Source organism: Rhea americana, unplaced genomic scaffold, assembly GCF_003343005.1.
Source record: "Rhea americana isolate MKP2758 unplaced genomic scaffold, rheAme1 scaffold_163, whole genome shotgun sequence".
In the NCBI taxonomy this organism is placed as follows: Eukaryota; Metazoa; Chordata; class Aves; order Rheiformes; family Rheidae; genus Rhea; species Rhea americana.
In genome coordinates this window covers 1,527,673-1,537,929 of record NW_028185739.1, presented here as the reverse complement: position 1 = coordinate 1,537,929, position 10,257 = coordinate 1,527,673, and the positions used below count along the sequence as shown (strand labels likewise).

Here is a 10,257-nt window from a genome sequence, read left to right as displayed (position 1 = left end):
AGCGCGCCGCCATGTTCTCTCGGCGGGCGGCCGTCACCGCGGCGCCTCTCCATCCGCTGCGGGATAAGTAAATAAATACACAAACAAAAAACTGCCTCTGTGCCGCGCCRGGGGGAACAGCCCGGCCGCGGGGCCGTTTTCTCTGCTTTGAAAAACAAAGCCATGTTTGCTGCATGAGGCAGTATTAAAATAYTAAGACCCAGAAACTTGGGAGACAAAAAAAACCCCAAAGCGATTACTGTGTGTCATTCCGCTTTTATTAGGTTAAACGTTCTCAGAGATACACGGCAAATGAGTATTCCTGGAGGAGAATACTGAGGGAGGCCCGCTGACGCCGTATAAGCTTGCTGCGGTGTTAATGGAGTTAYGATGCAAGAGCAGGCAGCCTGTGCAGATTAACTGACGTCCTGGAATAATTCTTGAGAATAAATTATTCTGAGAGGAAAAATACCCCACTGTGCCTGTCCTTGGGAGTAGCTCGTRACAAGAAATGTCATTTTTATAGCCGTTATTCACCTTCGTTTACCAATCGTAGAAAACCTCTTGGATTATTTATCTGTTTGCAGGCAAAATTATAACAGTCTTTTGGTTGTTTAATGTTCTAATTTCCATGCAGAGGTGCAAGGATGCTGCTGTGTGTCTTGCTCCTCTCAGGAGTTTGCAAATGAAGGAAACATTCTTCATCAGATAGCAGGAGTACAAACAAAAGTCTCTAAAGCAGCATTTGTACTGTACACAATTCTAACTTGGTTAGATCCTTACAGCAATTTAATGGAAGCAGAAGCAGCAATAACTTCAATTCTGTAGTAAAGTGCCTTTTTCGCTACAGAGTATAAGTCTCAAAGAAAACGACCAAAGCTTCCATGTAATCTGCAGCCAGTTTCTTTTCCATGGAGAACAAGTCATGCCTGGCTAGTGAAACCAAAGGTCTCCTGCCTAGAAAGAGACACAAACACACTGGTGTTAAAACTAAATTGTTTTGCACTAACATCTAGAGATTATACATAATTTATACTTAGGGAGGGAGGAGAGAGTACCTTCAGCAGCAGAGATTTTCACAAACTAGTATTTACAAATAAAAAAGGAAAAGGAGCTAATGTTTACAGATACATTTTGTAGTTAAAAATGGTTATGTTCAGTGTGCTGATAACAATGAAGATTAATTGTTACCTGCAATACACATTCAGGGTAGAAAGTAGACTCATAAATAAAAGCAGAAAACCAAAAGGCCCGTTTCAGTGTCYTTGTCATTTTACAGTACTGTTCAGAGAGCAAGCCTTCCTGTAATGCTTACATACAAAAGCTGGTGTATATCAGAAGTAAGGCATAGTTTGAAAGTCTGACCCATGAACATATGTCTTCAGATTATGGAAAGGGAAACGCACAYGTTGAGGGCAGTATCTGGAACATTGTCTGTATTCAGTTAACTAGATTTCAGGTGAAGTGTATGGAATTCGAGTTCTGAAAGGTGTCACAAAGAAAAATAACACTCATGTTTAAAACTCACTTATTTATACAACAAAACATCTCACCAGAAGATTTGGGGAAAAGAGTTTCGGAAGAAAGTTTTCTACTTGAATGACTATATTAGAACAACTCAGAAATGCAACTGTAACTGATGTTTTATATTGAGGAATATAAATCCATACCTGCTATGGAACACATGAAGATTTCTTTTCAGTTATATGGTCCGCAGGGCTACAGTACCCATAGTTTTCATATGTATTATAATAGCTACATGATAGAGAAAAATATAAAAAGAGTAARCTATATTAGTTTGTAAAAGAGCACTCATCTATTTCCTGTTAAGAAGAGAGTCTTGGAAGTAAAAYGACATAACCATACGATTGATTCCAGGTTGTTGAGCTTTGTGCAGTTGGTACGTTTGAGTTAAAGATACGAAAGTATAGGATCCAGGCACATTTTGACAAATAATTCATATAAGTGTTCTGCTTATATAAAACTTGAGACTTGACAGTGAAGGAAATGAATGAATGTTTAGAAGGTTGCCTTACCCTTCCTTCCGCTTCAAAATAATTTTCCAGACAATGCCCACACCAAGAAGAAGCAGAACTACTGCAGCTGTAACTCCTGAGAGAGAAGAACACATACAATTACTGTTTGGGTTTTTTTTTTAAGCATATAAGCGTATCAGCTCAACTGAAATAGCCAGCTCTTCTCTTCTGGTAAGTAGAGGGAAATAGCACCGCTKAGGCCACTGTATAAAGCTAAAGATCTGGCCACAGAAGTGTTTCTAAGCTACTTACCTAGGCCTACTGAGCTAGACTCACGCAAAGCTAAAGGGAAGAGAAAAACAAAATCAGTGAACCATTTTAATATAAAATAAGGTATTTCTCAACTGTAGTTAACCACTTTATTAATCTTAATCAGCTTTTAATGCCAAAGCCTAGAATACAGGATTTCTTAAAAAACTTACCATCATATACTTTCTTCATGCAGAAAGGCATTTGCATGTTTAAAAGGGAGAGCAACAGCAATTAAGTCTAAAACCATGCTGAATAACTGAGGAAGATAGTCTTTAAACTGCCCTGGTAAAATCAGCAATTTACTATTTTCTACTTCCATGGTAAAATCAGATTTGAACAGACTTAAGAGGTCCTGGGAGCAGGCTGCACTATTGACTAAGATAGAAGAACAATACTATATTTAGAAACTATCCTTTCAATGTTTTGGGACACCTGAAGTTCATGAAATCTGTTTCTCTTTTCACCTTGTATTATTCACTCATTTAAACATAAACCAAGTAATATTCCAGTTTAGCAAAACAGCTGTAAGCTGATTTATCATCCTTATTAGCCTAAACAGGGACTGGTGAGTCTTCTCCAGAAGAAAAATAAATATTTCTGCCTTATAGTAATAGTATGTATTAGTTGAACTGCATCAGATTATAATAGTCAAGACACATCTATGCTTGATATAAGCAACAGAAATGTGAATTTGTGCCACCTTCTGTCCGCCTTCTGTCTGTAGCTAATCATTGCACGCTTTTAAGGAAAGTACAGRCGCTGAACACGTGCACTTGTCTAAGCTTCATTTACATTCATATTTTACTTACCTAGTCTACAGGCTGGTACAGGAGGGTCCCAGCTGAAGTCCTCTTGACACTGAATCTGACTGACACCTTCCAACATGTAACCATCATCACATTCAAGAGTGATGTTAGTTCCCCATTGATATGTATTTCCTGTCATGGTTTTCTTAACACCTAAAACTTCTGGGAATACACATCTGATCTCTGAAATTAAAAACAACCCCCAAAAAAGGATGTTTAATGGGAGGGAATATAAAAACAAGATGTACAATTGCATGTCTTTTAAGGCATTGTTCTTGACTTGTTTCTGAAAATAACCATAAAATAATTCTTATTCGAAAATGTAGTTTGTTTCTTTGTGGCTATAGAAGTGGGTATGTGATGATGAATTACTGGCCACTGTGATCTGTGTGCCTTTGTTCTTACAAGAGCAGTTGACAATTTCAACTGTGAGAATTCACCCACTGTTTCATCCAGTGTTTTTGATCCACTGCCTCCATGTGTGTTGAGACCCCAAGTGGTGGTACCTTGGGAGAAGCCTGCCAGAGAGATACATTTTGCTGATACTGTGCTACCAAAACGTTTAGAAAAGGATGGTGTAGCAGTGAAGAAGCCTCTGAGCTTTAGATCAACTCCCTATAACCTCCTTCTAGTTTGTAAAATTCCTTTGCCCTTCAGGTATATTACTAGGCATATTCATTTACAAAGCCTAGGTCTTTATTAATTAGTCTAGCCATCTAAGCTATTTATTCCACTGTTTTCAATGAAGGTGATCTAGTTATTTCCATTTCAGTGTCTAATCACATTTGATAACCCAGCCCAAGAAATCTGGAGAATATTCTTAGTGGAAACCAAAGGAGTAACATTAGCATGTAATTTTTAAGCCACTTTGTTTTACACCTTACTTACATTCTTACATTCCACCCCCCCCCTTTTTTTTTTTTTTTGAGTCATCACACTTAACACACTTAATAACTACTAAGGACACTTCAAAACTATGAGAATGTGGCATGATAGGGAGRATTTTTCTGCAAGACTGCTTTGTTTAAAGAGCTCTGACTCTTTTTAAACTCTTGTTTAAAGAGCATTTCATATGTTACTTCCTCTTATTGTTATCCAAGTTTTTTCAATTCCTGAGTCACTGAGGTGGGTGCAGCTCTACTAAAGGAAGTGACATATGTTGGCAATGAATTTTATTACAGTGAATGTCCAGTTTTCAGTGCAGGAACACCCATACTAGGAATCTTGTCACATTCATGAGAKAGCCTGTAGTCAGATTTGCCTAATGACTGACCTTCACAGTGAGCTACACGGAAGTGCCAAGTCATAGCTATAGTACRAAGTAAGCTTTACCAATATGAGAATAGTCAGGCTCACGTGTAATTTACAGATAATCCACTTAGAAAGTTTCTCAGATGTAATCGCTGTCTTTGTTTCTTCTGTTAGTCATACTTGAGAGAGACACAAAAGAAGGGAAGCGAAGGGAAGGGAAGGGACRGGAAGGGAAAAAGTTTCTACTAGTAAAAAAAAAGTTCKTCAAACGTTGACTTATATGAACAAAACAATATGCAATTCATTCATAGCAACAAGAGCAGAGATGCAAACACACGCAAGAATTAAAATTGTCCTCCAGAATTGCCTCCCACTGTATTCTTCTCCATCTGACTATTAGGTTGAGATTCCTATCCTCTTTCTTTACAATATTATACTCTTCACAGGGGTTTCAGAAAGTGGATACATTCATAATTAACAGATTAATATTATCTAGCTATRGTATGGAAGTGGTTCTCTAGCAAAATAAGGGGCTGGAATTCAGTGTTAGTAGGCACAGATGTTTTTAGTACATGGATTTTTGCCCATGTATCTCTCTGAGAATTTCATTTCCTGAAGTAAAAGGTATAACCATGTCTACCACCATGAGTTCCACACAGCATAAGCAAATAGAGCACTAACAGACCTTCACACTGAGGAAGAGGCTGGCCCCAAGTTCCAGACACCGTGCAGTTAATGAAAGCATTCCCAGTGAGTGAATAACCAGGATTACAGCTGTAGGACACAGATGCTCCGTAGGGAAAAGTGTCAGAGAGAGAGCCTATGAGCTTCCCATTGGTGATGTTTGGAGGATGGAGGCACTCCACAACTGAAAAGTCAGGACAGACAAGCAAGACAGCATTGAAATCAGGATCCTGATGGATTCCCAGAGAATAGCAATGACACTGTATGTTTGCAGCCTCGTTTGCTYCTGTAATATCTTCATCTAGCCCTAAAAATGGTCCTGTAACCTTATAACTCCATCAAGTTCTGGGAAAGTGTATAAGTTTTGTCTTGTTCTTAAAACACATTCCGGAGTAAAGGATACAGATTTAATCTTTACACAAATCTTCCCCTAAGGCAAGTCATATGTTAAATGTCCTTTCCTCTTGGCTCTCTCCAACAGAAACAAACACACCTTGACAGACYGGAGAAGGATGGCTCCAGGCTCCAGCCTCTGTGCAATAAATGGATGTTGTCCCAACGAGAGAGAAGCCAGACTCACAGCTGTAGCTTACAGACATTCCAGGAGCAAAAACCGCTGTTGCCATGCCACTGTGCCACCCGTTGGCAATCTCTGGAGGCTTGGAACAATGCAGTGCTAAAGACAGAGAAGTGCTAATTAACACAGAGCTCATACAGTCAAGAGAGGAAGCTTTCAGTATGCAAGCTTGACTGTAAGCTCACTCCCACAGCAACAAAACCAAAGTACAGAGCCAGCCCTGCCCAATCTTGTGCACTAATTTCACCTCAAACAGCTGTAAAGCATGTGGCATCAGTCAAATTTCTTCTTACACAATGAAGCATTGCCCAGCACCATCTTTACTGATATATCAGATAAAAAGAGTAGATAGTTCGTAAATATAATGTGAATTCCACATTTGCGAGACCATCTTACTACAACATCCATACAAGTTCCTTACAGTTGGTGAAGCTGGCCTAAGCTCATTTTAAAGGAGTTCSTTCTGAGAAACTGAGACAGCAGATACTGCAGAGATAAGAATGGAAAAAATTAGGCTAGGCAGATAACTGCGCGCTGTCTCTCTCGTGCACGCTCTCTATCTAAACACTAGGCTCAGGATCTCTATGTCTCCTTTACATTCTGCCGCACGTTACAAAGAATGATAAGGTCAGAAAGGATASTCACGTAAGGATAATGCATGCTTACCTCTTTCACAGATGGGGAGCGGTGGATCCCAGGTACCTCCAGCCTGGCACTGGGACTTGTGAAGGCCTTTAGGGCCATTGTCACTGTTGCATTCGATCCTAATGATGTCTCCAGGTCTATAGAGAGACTCCAAGCCAATTATTTTTCCATTCCCAACTCCTGGGCTCGCACAGCCAACTGTGGACAGTGAGAGTATAAAGAATCCAATAGACCGTGAACCTTATACAACATAGAGAAGGGTATTTGGCCACAGTAGTGGCCACACAGTAGTTCTGCAGTAGTGGAGTCTGTTAAAGCAGCAGCTCATTTCAGAAAGGCCTTAGCCAAATATCACTGCATGCTTAACACACCTAGAACGTCAGGAAGCATTAGTGAAAAGAGCATGAACACACCTTCGCACCGAGGAAGGGGACGGCTCCAAACTCCATATGTTGTACATCGGACAGACTCATTCCCAATAAGGATGAAACCAGGCTTGCAGCTGTAGTGCACAAGTGCTCCTATGTCAAAAGTGTCTGAGGAATGCTTGCTGTGTTCCCCATTAGTAATGCTTGGGGGAGGCAGACACTTTACCACTGAAAAAGAAGAGGAAAAAGATGAGAAGATGATGCTGACTTCTGAAGAGTGATAACAAAAGAGTTAAATGGTGCAAGTACCCTTCTTCCCTGCAAAAAGCAGGGCAGGAAGGAATGTTAGACAAGTTTTGCCTCTTCTTATGATAGACCTACCTGACTTTGTTGTGGTATCAGTAGGATGATGAGTCGTCCCACCTGGATATCATATTAAGAGTTTAAAATTCACATTTTGTTGAACAATGCGCAATGTACAATTTTACTGTAATTTTCTATCATCCTTCCTTTATATTTCAGAATAAATTCCACTCTTCTGTTACAGTCAGTTCCTGCCATGAACCTATCAAGTTTCTTACTTTCAGCGAGTGAGAAGAACAGGGATTATGGACTGCATCAAACAAGGTGAGCAAAGAGCAAATTACATTTATACTTAGGACATTGCCTTCAACCTGTCTCATCTCCTGTGTGAGAAGAAAGTAATAAATGAAAGAAATTTCTTGTTTTTCCATGAGGCAGTCACTGAAATACCTTGACTTCAGAAGAGCAGCAATCAGGACAGATGTAGCGAAATTCAGCTTCAATGAGTTCCTGAGAGCAGTCAGCAGGGAAACAGCAATATAAATAGGCCAGCAGGCTGACACTTACCCCATTCGCAGGTTGGCACAGGTGGGTCCCATGTTTTATTGGCTCTGCATTGAACTGTATGATAGCCTCGTAGGGTGAAGCCTTCATGGCACTTAAAGCTAACAATATCTTCATATGTGTAGCGATTTTTACGAAAGGATATTCTCCCATTCGGGATCTTTGGGACTGGGCATACCACCTCTGGAAAAGAAAGTTATCTCAGAGGGGGAGGCATATATATAGTAAGGACGATGTACATACAAAATCCATCCTGAACCTGCCACAGCTCCCCAAGGAGGTTCTCAGAGATGTTTTCACAGGTTGTACTCAGAAACACGCRGAAGAATAATTTCAAGATTGTGGGTTTTTTTAGTTCCTTGGGGTGCCCTAGGATTACCACATTATTTGTATATGTAAACATAGTACTGTGCCTGTAAACAGACTACTGCAATTCCATTCCAAATATATATACCATGAGGGCTCTTTATCAATCTCATGACACAGTTTTACTATACCCAGCTCCTGCCTTCTAAAACAATTCCATCTCAAGGAAAGACCATATCCTAATTGCAGTGACCTTGGCATTTCTCCCTCAGGTCCCAACCCTGTGAGACAATCTTATAGTTTGAAAGWCAGTGCAGGACTTAGAAGATCCCAGTTCCCTCGGTATCTCACTCTTACTGTAGGAAAAACAGTTCTTTGTTTATTATTTACATCTGTGAAACAAAAGGGATGAGTTTCTGCTGGGATCTGACAACTCTTCTTCTTACATAACTCTGAAAGATCAAAAGATCACATCTAGAAAATTTTTAGAAGAAGTCATGCAAAACAAACTTATCCTAGAGGAATATTATGCTTTAAAAGCCTTATTTTTCAAGGCTCTATTTTAGTGACATGCCACTGTTTGATTTTAAGGAGTTCATTTGGCAATTCTGGGCCATATCTAGACATGACCTACTTACTCCTGCAAATGGGAGGAGCACCACTCCATGCAACAAGCAGTCCAAAAATCTCACATCGCCTCTGAGACTGTCCAGCTAGTTCATGCCTAGAAGGGCACAGAGGGAAATGTCAGTTGATACCAAGTCATTTRGCTTGGATCGTGTGCTCCCACAATCCAACTGTGTGTCACAATACCCCCAGAGGTTTCTTTCTGCAGCCTCCTGATTCTGGCTGGTCACCCAGGTGTTTTTGCTGGTTCCACCCATGGGAATGAAGGACACAGAGTTCCTTCATCCTGGACCCATGAGGAACAAAAATGATCACAAATCACTCCAGGTTAGACTGGCCAACTGCTAAACCAGGACTCAAACCCGAGGGATTTGAGAACAACTGGAGCCTCCTCTCTGCAGGCACTCACTCACASTTGCTTGGCTCTGTCCAGGTGGCCATCTGAGAAGTCAAAACTGAAACTGAAGTTTGCAAAGTAATTTATCAAGCACAATCTGGGAAAAAGAAGAGGCATCTCTCCCTTCTGAGCAGGCAACTAATATGTAACTGGAATCAAAACACAATTTCTGGCTTGCTATGGAAAAACAACATGCACAGAGAAATTGGGACCCTTCATTGTAAGCTGTTTGACACCAAGCTCAGGAAAYTGAGTCAGCTAAGACAGCATAGTACTCACCCTTCTTCACATGTGTAGTTCACTGCTGACCCAAAGAGGAGATCTGTCAGAATGACAACTCTGCCATTCTTTGGTGCTTCTGGATATTTACATTCTTTCCCTGGGAAAGAACAAGGCTAATTTTAAACTCCTCTCAATTTTGTGATGCGTTATGAGAAAATACTATCTTAAAGATCTGTCCACATTCTGCCACCAATAAAGAAAGGAGTTTTGAATGGTCAGTAATTGTCAAAATTATGTGACTAGTAAAGCCATGTAAAGACTAGTAAAGAACTGCATTAAGAAACCCACAAATGTAGTTTAGACAGTTTTCAAAAAACAACACCAAACTGATGGAGTTATTCACTTTTACAAAACTCTAGTGCTTCAGACCACGTTTGATTTTTGAGGCATGTTACTGTTGGGGGTGTTCCAGGGCGTCTCATGTATCCAGGATGGCAGGTGTATTTCACAGTGTCCCCAACAGAAAACTCTGTCAGATTTTTATATTCCTCATTTAGCTCAGCAAAGAGTAACCTTGGAGGGGCAGCACAGCCACCTGTTGGGAAAGAAAATTCACAGAGCAAAATTGAGACATATCTATCAACTAAACACAATAGTTTTAAAATGCATATTGAGTACACACAGATAAAAATTTAAAGGCTAAAAGAGACAGGAAGGAAGGAGTGTAAGATTCAGCATTCTATGAAGAGTGAGGGAGATGGCAAATCTTATGAGCTCTCAAAAGACAGAAATTCTCAAACTATCCATAATTCTCTAAAAAAAAATAAAAACAGGTACCTTCGCACTGAGGAAGAGGGAGGCTCCAGTTTCCAGAATCTGTACAATAAATTGATGCTTCTCCCAATATATAGTAGCCAGGGTCACAGCTGTAATTTACAGCTGTCCCAGGAGTGAATTCTTTCAAGTGCTGGCTGTTATGCGTTCCTTTGTCAATATTTGGAGGCGAAGGACATTGCAGCACTAAGGAGAGATTGTTGAAGGTTGCAAGAGAGAGTAGACAAGGAAACATGCAGAAAGGATAATGCACAGTGCCACCATATAGACCATCCTGTGCTTGCTGGAGGCAAGCTGATACTTGTGAGTATCATGTGAACTTGCTGTTACCCACCTGCCCCAACACACTCACACATTCTCTGGGTTTCACAGATTCTGCCTCCCTCAGTATCAGCCATGCATGGGA

General features: G+C 40.4%; 1 protein-coding gene across 1 annotated transcript in view; it reads right to left on the bottom strand.

Moving 5' to 3' along the window:
- Positions 1-910: 910 nt before the first annotated feature.
- Positions 911-10,257, bottom strand: part of LOC146598457 (complement receptor type 1-like) — a 32,233-nt gene continuing 22,886 nt past the window's right edge. The window contains 14 exon segments of the mRNA XM_085300323.1: positions 911-936; positions 1,650-1,734; positions 2,016-2,091; positions 2,268-2,297; positions 3,077-3,256; positions 5,010-5,192; positions 5,502-5,684; positions 6,252-6,428; positions 6,644-6,826; positions 7,469-7,648; positions 8,410-8,495; positions 9,075-9,174; positions 9,421-9,616; positions 9,841-10,151. Of these exon segments, the coding sequence (XP_085156449.1) occupies positions 1,653-1,734; positions 2,016-2,091; positions 2,268-2,297; positions 3,077-3,256; positions 5,010-5,192; positions 5,502-5,684; positions 6,252-6,428; positions 6,644-6,826; positions 7,469-7,648; positions 8,410-8,495; positions 9,075-9,174; positions 9,421-9,616; positions 9,841-10,151 (1,967 nt within the window). The 3' untranslated portion in view covers positions 911-936; positions 1,650-1,652.